Source organism: Phocoena phocoena, chromosome 19, assembly GCF_963924675.1.
Source record: "Phocoena phocoena chromosome 19, mPhoPho1.1, whole genome shotgun sequence".
Taxonomy (NCBI): domain Eukaryota; kingdom Metazoa; phylum Chordata; class Mammalia; order Artiodactyla; family Phocoenidae; genus Phocoena; species Phocoena phocoena.
In genome coordinates this window covers 10,832,694-10,847,670 of record NC_089237.1, presented here as the reverse complement: position 1 = coordinate 10,847,670, position 14,977 = coordinate 10,832,694, and the positions used below count along the sequence as shown (strand labels likewise).

Below are 14,977 nucleotides of genomic sequence, written 5' to 3'. Positions count from 1 at the left end.
CTCCACACACATTTCTCCATCACTCCCCTCTATACAAGGAAGACAAAGCTCCTTGGTGCTACTGACAAGACCCTCCGTGAAGTCTCTCCGGTTATATCTCATCCCCATCTCTCAGCACTCGCAGCCTTGAACTTTAAGCTTCATCAGCCTTTAACTCCTGGTTTCCTGCACAGACTGTGTTGTTTTAAACCTTGACATCCTTGCTCAAATAAGGTCCTCTGCCTATAATGCCTTCCCAACCATACTTCACAATTAGCTTGACGGTCACCTCTTATTAAAGATGGGTTCATGCGACCTCGTATCCTGATCTGTGTTGCTCCTCTTTGCCCCTGTGGATAGCACTATCATAGGATATCAACAGTACCCGTTCATGAGTGTCCTTCCAGCTTCCACTGTATGTAGACCAAGGCCAAGCCCTGTGTTAATTCATCTTTATATCCCCAGTGTACTCGAACCTCATTTGTTGAAGTGAACACTGTGCACAGCACTGCACAAAAATGGGCACTCAAAACTTGGTTAAACTAACATGTATAAATACATAGGTCTCCTTGCACTTGCCAAGGAGAGGAACCAGAAGTCTCAACACGTTCACTTACGGTTCCTATATACTGACTTGCAAAGAATCTCGAATTCTTGATGCTAGCGAGTCAAGGACCTTGAGGTAAAAGAGAAAAAGGGTAAAATATAGAAAGATAATCACCTCTGTGAAGACGGCACGGCGCTCCGCATCCATCGTGCAAAGGTGAGCCTGGAAGAAGTCTGCAAAGGAGTTATGCTGCTGCCTGTAATAGTATACTTGCGACAGGGACTGTGCGGTGAACAGGCCTAGTGAGGAAGCGTTCAGCCGAACTACAGCATCAGGTGTGGCACAATCCAGCAGCACCAGTTTGGCCTGCTCAGATACCTTCTGGTAAAGCTCATCAGTCAAGACCTTGTGCCCCAGCCGCTCTATGACCTGGAGCACCACAGAGGCACACGTGTCTGAGTGGTAGCCCACGAAGACATCGGAAGGGCTGTACTTGGGTCTGGCTAGAAACTGCTCTGCTTTCACATCTATGAACTTCTCCACCCAGACCTTAAGCTCCTCCACGATATTCTTCTGCCATTTCTCCAAAACAGTGTTGATGTCCAGATAGTGCTTCTCTAGCCGGTTGATGAGGGGGATGGGAAAATGTTTGTAGACGACATCTTTCTCCTCAATGACTATCAAGCGGAAGTCTGGGTGAACCCGACATTTGACCCGATGGGTCCCCAGACCGAGGTCCACGTACTTCTGGCCACCGAGGTAGACGTAGTACTGATTGAGTGCATCATAGAGGCTCTCGTAGAGGTTCTGTAGATTGAGCAGCACCACCATCTTGCCGGTTTCCATGCATATCTTCACTCGGTTAATATTTCTGCAGATCTGGGTGTACTCTTGGTCCTTGGGAAAACTGGATCCAAAAATAATCTCTGGCTGGTCTGCACTGAAGAACGCCTGCTGCAGGATCTGCAGGGCCACATAGTTTCTGGTCAGCACGAGCAGGTAGCGGGATTCGGAGCCGTCCAGCTCTCTGCCAGATGCCTTCTGAAGATCACCGTATATGTTCTGCTGGATCAAATGCATGGTGCTGATTTCTTCTGTGCACTTTGCCTCAGGTAAATTGGATGAAAAAATATCCAGGGCGTGGATGTCGTCTTTGCCACTGAAGTTCCGAAGGACAGCTTGTGCAATGTCTTGAGGGGAAGGCTCTTTATTAGAGGCTTTTGCCGCGGCAAACACCATCTTGATGAGGCTGTAGTAGTCACGAAGCCCAAAGAACTCCTTGTCCTGCCTCTTACATACTGTTTCATAGGCTTTGGCAAAGGATGCAAAGTATCCTCGGATTCTTTCTTGGACGAGGGGCTCTGAAGAGCAAATTCCGCTGGCGCTCTCAATGAGCTCTCTCTTGTTGGGGCTGCCACGTGACACAAAAATACCCCGGTTCATCTTGGCGGGGTCCAGGGCCCAGTTGGAAATGCCTATGAAGCCAACTTTTTTGTGGGGGGCGGGATCGTCTTCAATGCATCCATCTTCCAGCAGTGGGTGCAGAGCCTTCAGGGGCATTTTGGGCGAGTCTTCTGCCAGTCCAACCTCATCTAACACCACCACGGAGACGTACTGCTCCAGGTCTTTCCCCTGCTGGAAGCGGGCACACTGCTTGAAGGTGCCTATAATGCCCTGTGGGGTGGAATGAGGGCTACACTGGAACGACACCAGATGGACCTGCTTCAGACTCCGGAATAGGTCCGAGTGCGCAGCCTGGCCTTGCATGGCATCTGCCACGATGGTCTTGGCGAGAGATTTGGAGCTGCCGGGCTTGCCCACCAGGAAGAGAGGAATCTTGAGCTCGATGCAGATGACCATCATGAAGACATTCTCCTTCAAAGCCAAGTTCTTAGCGATGGTTTTCCTCAGAGGTATGTCATTCAGAAAAAGATCCTGGGTTTGTGTTATCTCATGCAGGATAATCTTGCTATCATTATACGGTTCTGGAAAGAACCTGCAAATGGCTTTCCGATAATATTCCTTCTTCTCTAAAGAGGCGTGGTAACATACCCCGATGGCCAGCACCAAGGACCAGAGGATGGGATCTCTCTCAAAGTCATTTTGGATGACATCAGACTCGCAGAGAAAGGAATCCAGCTTAGACAAGAGCATCTTACTGTGGTCGTAAAACCATTTGAAAACTTTCACACAGCGTTCCACATCCCTGAGGCTGACAAAACTGCATTCATTTTGTCTTTTCCTCATGAAACCCTGAGAGGCAGAAAGCACTTCGGTGATCACACGAGTCTCCCTCTGCACCATCACGATGGAGTTCACCAGTCTCTGGACAATCTGCTGGATGTAGAGCTTTTCTGCTGAGTCATTCAACTGTCCGAAGTCCCACACCAGGGGGATCAGGCTCGGCGGCAGAGCGTGAACGCGGTACACCAGCTGCCTCAGGGGGATGGAGCCAAGCCTCTCCGCTGTCTCTTCTGCACTAACCCTGTATCCCAATCCAGCTGACTCCAGACGGCAGATCATCTCCTGGGTGTGCTTCCGGTAAGGGTTGCAGGCTGCTATGATATGCAAGCCAGAATCCTTAACCAGGGGCTTGCCACCCACTGTGCGGTCACACAGGACCTCTTTGATGCAGCTTATGGCCTCTGTGGTGTTGGCTTCATCAAAGAACAAGATGGTGTCTAGCTGAAATTGGTCCTTATTGAAGCAGGCGAGTGCTTCGGCCTCCCTGACCTTGGAGTAGATCATGTTGGCAGTTGTTCCTCCGTGAACCTTGACCAACTTCATGGTGTCAGCGTCAGCACCCCCACGCCGCAGGTCACTGAGGAATTTAATGAGTCTTGTTTTCCCGCAGCCGGTTTCTCCCATGATGATGACAGGGATGCCACACCGGAAACGCATCTCGATGGCAAGGATCTTAAGCATATTGTCCGTTGTAAGCTCGTATGTTTCATCAGGGTCGATGGGCCACTGGATCCCCAAGGCCAGGCACAGCTTTTCAAGTTTCTCATGTCTGGGCAGCTGGTCAAAGTCCACATTGAAGGGCACCCTCTGAAGCAACAGGCCCTTATACAGTTGCACTGTCATAACGTCCTTCTTGATTACTTCCCCACTCAAGCGGTCAATGGCGTCAACACCGCCTTTCTGATTGGGCTGGAAATGGAAGCCTATGAACGTCATGGATGTGTGGTCACTGTTGAAGAACACGTACGGGTGGGGCTCTGACTCCCACCTCTTCCGGAGAGTGAAAGGGGCAAGATCTTTTTCCTTGACCCCGTCCATGGTGACTGTGTACTTCCCTGGGCTTTGGTCGGATGTGTGAAGTGTAGGCGTGGCGAAATCTCGTGCCATGAAGATCATGAAGGTGACCACAAAGTTCTTGAAACCCACCAGAGTGTCTCCAACAAAGCTGGGATCGCAGAAGAGAGAAGCCTCACAATCTCGGAGCTGGTAGTTCAAGAACCGAGCAAAGTTCCAAAGCTCTGACCAGGATGGGTTTATCACCCCACAGTAAATCAGGAGATGTTGGATGCATTCACTGGGGCTGCCCTCAACAGAGTCTTTTTGGTACTGAAATGTGTCTAGGTTTTCTTTCTGATGGAACCGCCTTAGATATTGGTAAGGTCTCTGGAATGTTTCACTGCAGAACGTTCTCTGATCCATTCCTGGCTCTTCATAGCTCCACTGAGGATCCAGCTCCATGCTGATCACTTCTTTGGGAGGCCTGCACGTGACTTTGGGGAAGATGTCTAGAAAATTGAACTGGGGGACAAGTGTACTCTGGAAAGAAGAGACACAAATGAAATGAGTTATGGCTGAATTGCCTAAAAAATGCTTTTGTGTTTTAATCCTCCACATGGTCTAGACTGCATGGACCTTTACGAAAAGTCACTTTCCATGAAGGGATTTCTGTAGATTCCTCTTTGCATGGGGTGTTACCTTTTGCACATTCAGGCATTGTATGAGCTGCACTGTCGATCACAAAGCCCTTTCCTACCCAACCTCTTGGAACTAAATCTCTCCATCAAGTACATACGCGTGCACGTGTGTGTGTGTGTCCGCATAAAACTCCCTTTTGTTAAGAAACTGAGATGATGAAAGTCTCCTTTCCCTGTCAGCTACCATTAAGAAAGATGGTGCTCCTCCTGGCAAATGAGTTTTCTGCATTCCCAGCACCACTGGCATTTAACCCAGACATACAGCATCCATCCCGATGAGAACAAATCTAAGATACTGCTAACTAATAAAAGAATCTTTTTATTCCAGGCATTATTTAAAAATAAGTTTAAAGATCTGTCTTTACTAACATTGCACTCAGCTACTTTGCTAAGGCAAAAGTGGAGAATCACAAAAACGTATCGAAGCCCCCACCCCAACAGTAACATGAAAGTGCCCCGATACACACCAGCTTCAAAGGCCTCCGTGGCAGCGAACTCCCTTCCAGGATTTCAACGATATATAAGTGGCATGGGTTCCGAAGCCACATCTTCCCATTTACATCCATTAAGTACTGGAGAATGAGGAGTTTGAAAAGAAACACCCAAATTCCAGTCTGCACCTAAAGACAGAATGACGTGGGTCTGTAAATACTCCTCCCAACCCTAAGGACCCTCTTATTCAGCTCTTTGATAACGATGATACTGAGTATCAATACATGTACAAAGAAGCAAGTCTTTATACTGGGAAGGGGGCAGGGCAGGATGTGGGAGCTGTGTCTTTCCCAGCACGGCCACTCAGCTAGAACCTGCGGGCACTTACTGAAGAGGTCACGTCAAAGTGGAATACAATGGGTCTCCTCTGATACCGGGCGCCCAGGAAAGGCAGGAGGGAGCCCAGGACTTCATTCTCATCCACCTGAGGGTTGATCAATCGAATAACTTTTAGAGGCACTTTTTCTCCATTAAACTTCATTTTCAGTTGGCCGTGCAACCTCTTCACAAAGAGAGACCTTCCTGTGACGTGAACATACAAAAATTAGGCGCCAGGGCTACGGATCGAGAGTGAGAATGACCAGAAAGAGTCACTACAAATCGCTTCTCTTTGTACAAAATTCAAAACTGATGCAACCTAACATCAGGTTAAAGGACGCACGTTTGAACCCTCAGATTTCCTTACCCACCCACCATCCTTGCTGCTTCCCGGGACTAAGGATGGCAGTCTGAGCGTAAGGACAGAAACAGCAGAGTTCGCTCCCGGGGACGGGGAGCAATTTTCACTGGAAAGAAGGTAGTACCGTTAAAGGGATACAGTCAACAGAATGGAAATCGTGATGGTGACTGAAGGCAGAGGCATCCGTTTCTTCTCAAGATGGAGTAATCATACCTCAGCCCACTCAGGACCCACATCAACCCCACCAATGGACTTAAAAAAAAAAAAAAAAAAAGAGGAAACTGCAGAGATGCTAGTTTAAAGGGGGAAGATGGCTCAGCCAAGCTGGAAACCGTGTGAGAAACGGTGTCCCGCTCCAGTATGGGTCACGATTTACAACTTCAGGTGAGTCAATCATCTGGAGACTCAGTTTCCCCACCTGCAAAAGGGCTCATCTGAGCTCACCCCCCACCCCATTGGACGGGAAGGGCCATCAGGTGGTCCCTGGGACTCAGGAACCCAGCAGCCATCATTACCGACACCCGCTCTCTCCGAGGCCACGATCCCAACACACATGCGGTCCCGGAACGTGGCAGCGGCTGACGGGGTCTGTTCTGGGACCCGGAAGTGGTAAGCCAGGTAGGCCTGGATGTCCTTGAGGGGCGCCTGGGGGGTGATGAGAACCTTGTGCTGGCTGAAGGCTGAGGGGAGGTAGCAGTGCTCTCGCTCATGGTCACAGACCATCACGAGCCGGTAGTGCTCCTGGTGGCGCTGCATGCACAGGCTCAGGAAGAGCTCCTCCGCCCGGCAGGCCACCTCGTAGCTCAGCTGGTCTGCGTACAGCAGGCTGTAGACCCTGAGTCCCTGGGAGCCCGGGGTCAGGCAGCGACGCAGGAGCAGCGCCACCTCCTCGAACGTGGTCTCTGGGGTGCAGAGCAGCACCTCGTCGTAGGTGGGCAGGGGCTGGTTCGGGGTCTGCATGTAGATGGCCAGGGCGGCTGGCAGCACCTCAGAGTGGCCACAGACGATGAGATTCGGCTGGCCGTCCTGCAGGCCTCTGGGGAGCTCCCGCTGCACAGGGGGCCCAGCCATCCTCGCCAGGCGAGCCAGACAGTGGCCAAGGGCCTCCAGGTCCAGGCAGTGAGGCAGGAAGACACTCATGCACGTCATCGAGTGCTTCATGATGACCCTCAGCTTGTCCACCAGTCTGGGCTCAGAGAAGAGCAACAGTGGCAATTCTTCAACCACTGTACTCTCCTGGTGTGTGATGGCCCTGCCATCGGGCCCCCGGCAGGCCTCCGAGACGTCCCTTGGGGTGCAGTTGCCTTTGATGAAGGAGAGCATGGTGAGGGCGGCACTGCTGGGCACCTGCTTCCCGAGTTCCGAGCCCAGGTAAACCAGCTGCTCGGCAGTATAGTAGTTGAGGTAAAAGTGCTCAGCTCGCTTCTCTGCCACGAATCTCTCCCACTGGTCCAGGAAGTCCTCCATCTGCCGGCAGAGGGTCTCGAGCAGCTCAGCGACTGGCCCGCTCTCCACGAGCTGGCGCACGAGCTGCAGACGGAAGTCCATCCGGATGGAGGCGCCCTTCCGGGGGGAGCAGTACACCTCAGTCGTCCAGGCCCTGAACAGCATATTTCCGGCAGAGTACAGGTTTATAAAGGACTGGACAAGCCTCTGCACGTTGCAAAACACCTGTTGCAAATGGAAGCAGGAGGCAGACGTCACAGAGCTGACCGCAGAGAGAAGGACACAACAGTCTAGAATAACACAAACAGATTGATAATTTGAAGGACTGGGGTTCGTGTTTTCTCCAAGGTTCACTGTGTGATATCGAGCATGAGACTGATCACAGAAGGCCTTCCTTCCTCATTTCCATAGTCTCTTCTTTAGGAAGCAATACGTTGTAAAGATAAAGGAAACCATTTATAAAATACAAATGTACTTTAAGGACAAAACTCATAATCAAAAGGAGAGACCATTACATAAATCGATATGCCTTTATCATCATGATTACTTCGGATTTTGATGAAGGATGTCCATTTACATCTTTAAGTATTTGGGGATGCTTGCTGATTTACAGAGTAAATCGACATCTCTTTGGATCATGATTTCTGAATACATGCATTCTGCAGACCCACTGGCTCCACTCTCCATGGGTTTAAGAGCAGAGCGATTCCTATGAATTAAATACAAGCTCAGGGCTTCCCTGGTGGCGCAGTGGTTAAGAATCCGCCTGCCAGTGCAGGGGGCATGGGTTCGAGCCCTGGTCCGGGAAGATCCCACATGCCGCGGAGCAACTAAGCCCGTGCACCACAACTACTGAGTCTGCGCTCTAGAGCCCACGAGCCACAACTACTGAAGCCCGTGCGCCTAGAGCCCGTGCTCTGTAACAAGAGAAGCCACCGCAATGAGAAGCCCGCGCACCTCAACGAAGAGTAGCCCCTGCTCACCGCAACTAGAGAAAGCCTGCGTGCAGCAACGAAGGCCCAACACAGCCAAAAATAAATAAATTAAATAAATAAAATTTAAAAATAAACAAATAAATACAAACTCAAACTCTTCTGACTTTCCCAGGCACCTCAGCGGTGAGAGTCCTCAGCCCAAACAGATGGGAATAGGATACCTGCTCCAACATAGATACAAACTCTTACCTCAGAAAATACCTCTACGACTTCAACATTGTTGTGATCTTTCTTGCCAGACATCAGCATCAATTTGTTCAAAAGCTCCTTCAGCTCTTCTAAAGAGTAGTCTCGCACCTCCTCGTGGCCTCCGTGGCCCTCAGGAAGGATTAAGTGTAGAACTGTGTCTGGGGAAATCTGTGGAACAGTACACAATCAGAGGTCATTTTTGAGAGGCAGAGACGCCCCCACCCCCACCCCTGAGGACAGCAACCTGTAAGAGCCACCTGCAGCTGTGCCTGGGATGTGATGCTCACCTTTTGGCCATCCGTGGGAGCCTTGATCACATAGATGCCTCTGCTGTTGATTGCTGTCGCCAGGGACAGGGATGAGAGCTCCACAGACCCGTGACTCTCCTTCACTGTCTTCAGCCACTCCAGGTTCCGGGCAGAGTCACACTGTTGGGACAGAAGGAGAGAAAATGGGCCGCAGCTTACAGGTGATCTTCTTCCTGCCACTCTCTCCACCTCTGCCTTCCAGGGGCAAACTCCTCCTCCCCTTCTCTGGCTCAGCGTGCCATCACCCACAGGGGGGGCCTCCCTCACCCGCTGCCCACCACTGCCACGGGCTTTGGCTCTCCCTCTTGGGACACTTGTCAGGAGGTGTTGCTGCAATGGGCTGCTCCCCTGTGTTCTCACCCGGTGCCCTGGATACATGGATGGGGAGGGACAGGCATGAACCCAGCTCTCTGTGAGAAGGCAGCGTTCTGCCGGGCCCCCAGCTGGGGATAATGCTGGCTATAACAAGGCTGTGAGCTCTGCTGCTCCTTCCATTCCTCTTTTCCTCCCCCATCCCTTGTGGGGCTCCAGCCACCCTGTTACACAAGCTATGTACTGGGTTGGCCAAACAGTTCGTTCGGGTTTTTCCGAACATCTTACAGAAAAACCTGAACGAACTTTTTGGCCAACCCAATACTATGGGCCTGCTTGGGTCCTGTGCAGATGGTTTAACTTACAGTGAAATGTTTATTTTTTCTGATTAAAAATGAATCTGTACCAATTGCAGAAAGTATGGAAAATACCAAAAAGTATAGAGAATTAAGTAACAATTACCACCATTAAGAGAAAACCACTGGTAACATTTTAACATATTTCAGTCTTTTTTTCCCATTCTTTTCGCATAGTAGAAATCACTCTAATTTACATGCAGTTTTGTATCCAATTTTCTAACATAATAAGACAGAGAAAGCATTTCCATATAGGAAGAAACTGTTTTTAAACATCCTTTTAAATGACTGCATTAAAAACCTGCCATGTGAGAGTGCAATAGTTTGCAGTCCTGCCCCTAGTGTTTCTAAGCGATGCTTTATTACACTTAACCTATTTTGGAGCCAGAAATAAGACTCACCAGTTTTTGGGGCAGGTGGTGGTCATTATCCAGAGCCTTCCACAGCTCTTTCAGGTGTTGCATGAATTCATCGAAACCCGCACTCGTGTCCAGCTCATACAGCAGGGGTGCAAAGCCCTGCACAGCATCGTGGAAGCAAGCCACCCGATCCACGTCGATGTCATTCTCCCCCGCAGAGATGGAGGCCAAGTCCACGAACACCTTCAGCTCAGTGATGCCTGGGGAGGGAGAGGCAGGTGAGTGCAGGGCTACCCCGTGATGACATGAGCCTCAAATCCGGGACAATGGTCCTTACTGAAGCTATAAATGGATATTCAGTGGATTTTTAGGGGTTTTATCCACTTTTTGCTTTCAATAAGAACCTGGGGCATTTTTTTCTTTCTTGCCATTTATTTTGATACTGCTGACCAATACCTGACCTTACTGAACAGCATCAATGTCCAGGCATTGCATGGGGCTTTTGTGTATCTTACTTCGTGTAATCACACAATATTGCCATTTCGTTACGAAAAAAACAGTAACATGTTGACAGTTATCTATAAAAAATGGCTGCTCACTAATCAAAATCTGTGCATCACTGTGGCCCGAGGAGCCCATAGCTGAAAGCAGCGAGTCTGTGATGAGTTGAGCAGGCGGCCCCTCCCCTGTCCCTGCACACCAGGGCTGTCCACCTTCCCTCTTCCCTGGCTCCATCTCCCCTCCATGAATTAATTCTGCCAAAGTCACCAAAGCCACAGAGTTAAAAAAGACTGCCAAGCCCTTGCACAACGACAGGTAGAGGTGATTAAGCCAAGACAAGTTCGCCTTGGCTTCTAGTAAAAATCAACCGGAGGAAAAAGCTAAAGGGACACAATTTTAAAGAAAATGATCCCTTGCTGTTCACAGCAAGCATCCAGAGTGAGAGGGGAAAAAAGTAGCCAAGGAAATAGTTTTTACACCAGAAAATGAGCTATACTGTCCTGATATAAATGCTACCTACAATCAACGAGGCACACCCTGCACATTTACCAAAGAATACAGATGAAAACTTGCTAAGAGACTAGACTTAATTATTACAATCACTAAGATGAAAGGAGAATTATAGGACATGATAGTGGGGCTAATTATTGTTACAATGTCAATCATATTACAAGATATAAATGTATCAAATCAATGTGCCATACACCCTAACTTTACACAATGCTACATGGCAAATACATTTCAATTAAAATATTTTAATTTTAAAAATGCAGATGGCATCTCATGGTCCTTTACTTAGAACATGATCAAGGGGAGGGGCTGCCCATACGTTTAGGAAGACCACCCTATGAACCATCTAAATATGCTCCAGACTTCCGGCCACCACAGTGATGGACTGTACCTCCGAGAGCCTCCCGGACCCAGCTGATGAACTCCTTCCTCCGGGACAGCTCCTTCAGACACTGACACCGGGTCTCATTGACGTCCTGCAGCAGCTTTTTGGCACGGATAAGCTGCTGGTTGATCCGGTCCAGTTTTTCATGGCGAAAGTTGTCCAAGACAGTCTAAAAAAGTCATCAAAGCAAGTTGTCAAAGAGAGTCTGCAAGAGAAGGTTGTATGTGCACTGGAACTGGCTCCTGGACCCCCCAAACCAACAATGTTGACCATCCCAACAGTCCTTCCCACCAAACTTCCAGGATTGGCAGGTGCATAAAGCTCTTATCCCAGATTGGACACTGTAGCTGCTCTTCTGTCCCGCCTCGATCCATAGTAACTACAGTTCCTCCGCACCTGGCATTCTACTAAGCAAACCTACACAAGAACCCTGCCGGGTGCACCTTGTAATTTTTTCTATTTTCTAGGTAAAGAATAGAAGGACCAGGACAGTGACCTACTCAAAAACACGCTGCTGGGCTTCAAGCTTACATGTGCCAAATTCCAAATTTTGTGCTAAATTTTAGTCCCCATCATACCTGTCTATACAATAATATAGGTCACCATATACCTTATAAATGCTCACCTAAAAAATCAGAAAGCAAAAGACTCACTTCTTAACTGTAACAGATAATGTACCACGCGCCGCTCCCAGGTAAGCACTAGATGTGCAAAGCTGACAAAACAAATGGCTTTTAGAATCTAAAGAGCTCAGGTGACTCTTTACAAATATCTGATGACTAAAAGAGGATCATTGCCTGTTCCTAAATTCACGATCCTCCTGCCGATCCAAGGAAACCCTCACTAGCCGAAACAGTCGCACTATTGGTAAACAAAGGTAAGAACGAAGCCCTTGGCATATTCAGGCACTGAATAAAATACAAATAACATTGAAGGAAGCTGCGGAATCATCTTGCCCGGTTTTTAAGAGCTCGAGAGCAGCATCTCCGCCACCCCCACCCTCAGTAGTCCCCAGTAAATAACTTACAAAGCTTAGTAAGATGTGGAGAACACCAAAGTCGCCGGTCAGGGCCAAATTCTCTTTGACCTTCAAGATGACCTTGGCTGAGTCGACAGCCTGATGCAGGTGATGGTATTCCTCGATCTGCCGGACTCGCTCCTTGATCCAATCTTTTTGGTCACTGGGGTCCAGAGCACACATGGTCTGGAGGTCTTTAGTTAGGTCGCTGTATTTATTCACAAAGTTTTTGAAGATGTCATCGATTTCCCCAAAGGTGACTTCCCCTGACTTCAGATCCTGATACAGTTTCGTAAACCTTTTGAAACAAGGGCCATATAAACATTGATACATCTCTTCAGGGTGGAATAGTTTCCTTTCCAGCTCCTCCTCTGGCTCACTCAGCTCCTGGGCAGCTTCTGTCCAGAAGACCTGGAAGACGTGGCTGTCCTTCAGCAAGTCTGCATTTCTGGCCATTTCTTGGACTGCAGGGCTCAGGTTGTAATGTGTTGTCCACGTTGAGTCGAGGGAGGTGGCTGACAAGTTCACCATCACGACTTGGTTTAATCTTTTCCCGCTGAGGTCTTCCGAATGTCTTTCAGCAATCTCTCCAAAATCCACTTTTGAAACCATAAGAGAATGTCCAAAGTGAAACCTCTATTCATGATATCATTTCATTTTACTTTCCCAGTTTTTACTCCCCTCGCTGCTCTTAAGGAAATGCAAGTGAGCACACTTGCTGGCATTGTTCTCAATAAGAATCCCTAAGTCTCCACCCTCACCTAGCTCGTCAATTTTCATGACAAAGAAAGCTTTGCAACTTCTGGGAGAAGATGACAGTCTGACATCTGCACACGCTTCCACTCCCTCCCCATATTCTGTTCCAATGATAGAAAAGAGATTGTTTTTCAAAAGCCATAAAGCAACAGGGCTGGGAAGGACAGAAAAGGAGATCACAGCAACAAAATTTTGGAACTTGAAAAGCAGATGTGCTGGGGGTAAATGACGTCTTAAGCCTCAGAACGTGGGGTCCTAGCCCATGGTGGGGAAACCTGAGTCTGCCAGGTGTCTGGTGTCACAGACTTCCCCCAATGCACAGACACTGGCTGCACAGGTAACTGAAATTTGGGAGGTGGTGATAAAATAAGGAGGACTGGGCTGAAAGTCTGCTTAAGAAGTCATCAAATAGCCTCATTTTCATCCCCACCCATTCCATACGGCAGGTTGATGGCACCTCCTCCACCTTGGCAAGCAATGGGCGGTTTATATTTTAGAGAGGATAACACGGAGGGCTCTCTGGATTGGGGGGTCTCAGGTATATGGCAGAATAAAGGCATTTCCAGGCACGTATGCTTTGTCAGGAAGCTAACAGACGGTATGTACCATTAAATTTAAGAAGAAAGGAGAACAGAGGACACAGGAAGAAGGAAGGCAGTAAGACTAGATGTGCATATTGGATGCTGAGAACCCTCCAGACCTCGTTTCTCTCTTGACTCCCGGAAACCTGGCAGCGGGGCCTATACCTTCCAAGCAAGAGACTGGCAATCTAAGCAGCCCAAGAGAGAGGAGCTAAAGATACAGGCTATTTCAAAGCCTAGCCACGCCACCCTCAGAATCCTCCATTAGCATGTTAGGCACCTCTCTTAATATAAACAGATAAACAAGCATTTCTAGACAGATGGGGAAAGTCTTTAACATGAAAAATAGATATTAAAACATACCAAGAGATAAAAGCAACTCGGAGGATACAGGAAACTATTTAAGATAAAGAAGAAGAAAACCTCTAAATCAAAAATATCAATAATCTCAGAAAGATATGATACTGCAACCATGAACAAGAACAGGATAGCAGAGAAAAAGGATCACTCAGAGGAAAAAAAGAGTTCTTATAAATTAAATACATAAGAAGAGAGATTTAAAAATTTACTGGAAACGTTAGAAGGTCAAATTAAGGAAACTGCTCAGAAAGCAGAACAAAACACAAAGAGATGGAAAACAGGAGAGAAAATGTATGGAAGTCAGATGACCATTCCAGGAGGTCACATATCCAACTGTGAATTCCAGCAAGGGAAAAAATAACCACTTAACTAACACAAGAAGTTTCCCCAGAACTCAAGGACTTGGATTTCCAGATAAGAAGGACCCACTTAATTATGCCCAGTACAACAGATGGGAAACAGACCCATTCCAAGGCACATCATTAGGAAATTTCAGAATAAGGGGGACAAAAAGATATGAAGAGCTTCCTGAGAGAGAAAATATGTCATCCACAAAGGATAAGAATCACATCTGACTCTCAACAGCGACCCTGCAGAGACCATGGAGCCACAAATCCCAAATCCTGAAGGAAAACGTTTCCAGTCTGTACCTCTGCACCAAACAACAGATCTCATGTACGGGCAGACATTTTCAGACAGGCAAGGACTCCTGTGCCCCCTTCTCAGGAGGGACCAGAGGGTGTGTTTCACTAAAACACAGGTGTGAAAGCAGGGAGCCATGGGACCCAGGACACAGATCCAGCCGAGGACAGAAGCAGGACATCCCTAGGACTGCATCCCTCCAGTCTGGGGAGAGTCCTTCTGAAAAATCAAACTGATTGCCTCGTGAGGAAATTCAAATGGTTGGTAAAGAGTCTGGGATTGAATTTAAAAACAAATACATTGAAAACAAAGCATAGGACAAGACAAGAATTTTAAATCTAGAGAAAACAGTTTGCACAGAAATGGAAGAGAATCATGGTATGTTTCATGGCTCGGGTATGAACCAGTCCATTTACACAGTCGTGACTATTTAAACCCTGAGGACTGATCTAATTAAAATTATGATAAAATTGGAGGAAAGGGAGGTTGAAAAGGTTATGTGTATAAGGCAGAAATTGGAAAAACAAGGAGATTTAACATTTAACATGGATAATGCTTAAACCTGAAAAATCAAGGAGATATTTAAGCATGCTACTTAGAGATATGGCAGTAATCACCAAAAAA

General features: G+C 47.9%; 1 protein-coding gene across 1 annotated transcript in view; it reads right to left on the bottom strand.

Annotated features, from left to right (window-relative positions):
* The window catches only part of RNF213 (ring finger protein 213), a 107,536-nt gene that overhangs the window by 41,510 nt on the left and 51,049 nt on the right, over window positions 1-14,977 (bottom strand). Inside the window, exons 21-29 of the mRNA XM_065896446.1 lie at window positions 12,024-12,613; window positions 11,003-11,165; window positions 9,643-9,860; window positions 8,553-8,693; window positions 8,266-8,433; window positions 6,151-7,306; window positions 5,285-5,478; window positions 4,932-5,084; window positions 701-4,306 (exon numbers count right to left, since the gene is read on the bottom strand). Coding sequence (XP_065752518.1) covers window positions 701-4,306; window positions 4,932-5,084; window positions 5,285-5,478; window positions 6,151-7,306; window positions 8,266-8,433; window positions 8,553-8,693; window positions 9,643-9,860; window positions 11,003-11,165; window positions 12,024-12,613 — 6,389 coding nt within the window. The remainder of the gene's footprint in view (window positions 1-700; window positions 4,307-4,931; window positions 5,085-5,284; window positions 5,479-6,150; window positions 7,307-8,265; window positions 8,434-8,552; window positions 8,694-9,642; window positions 9,861-11,002; window positions 11,166-12,023; window positions 12,614-14,977) is intronic.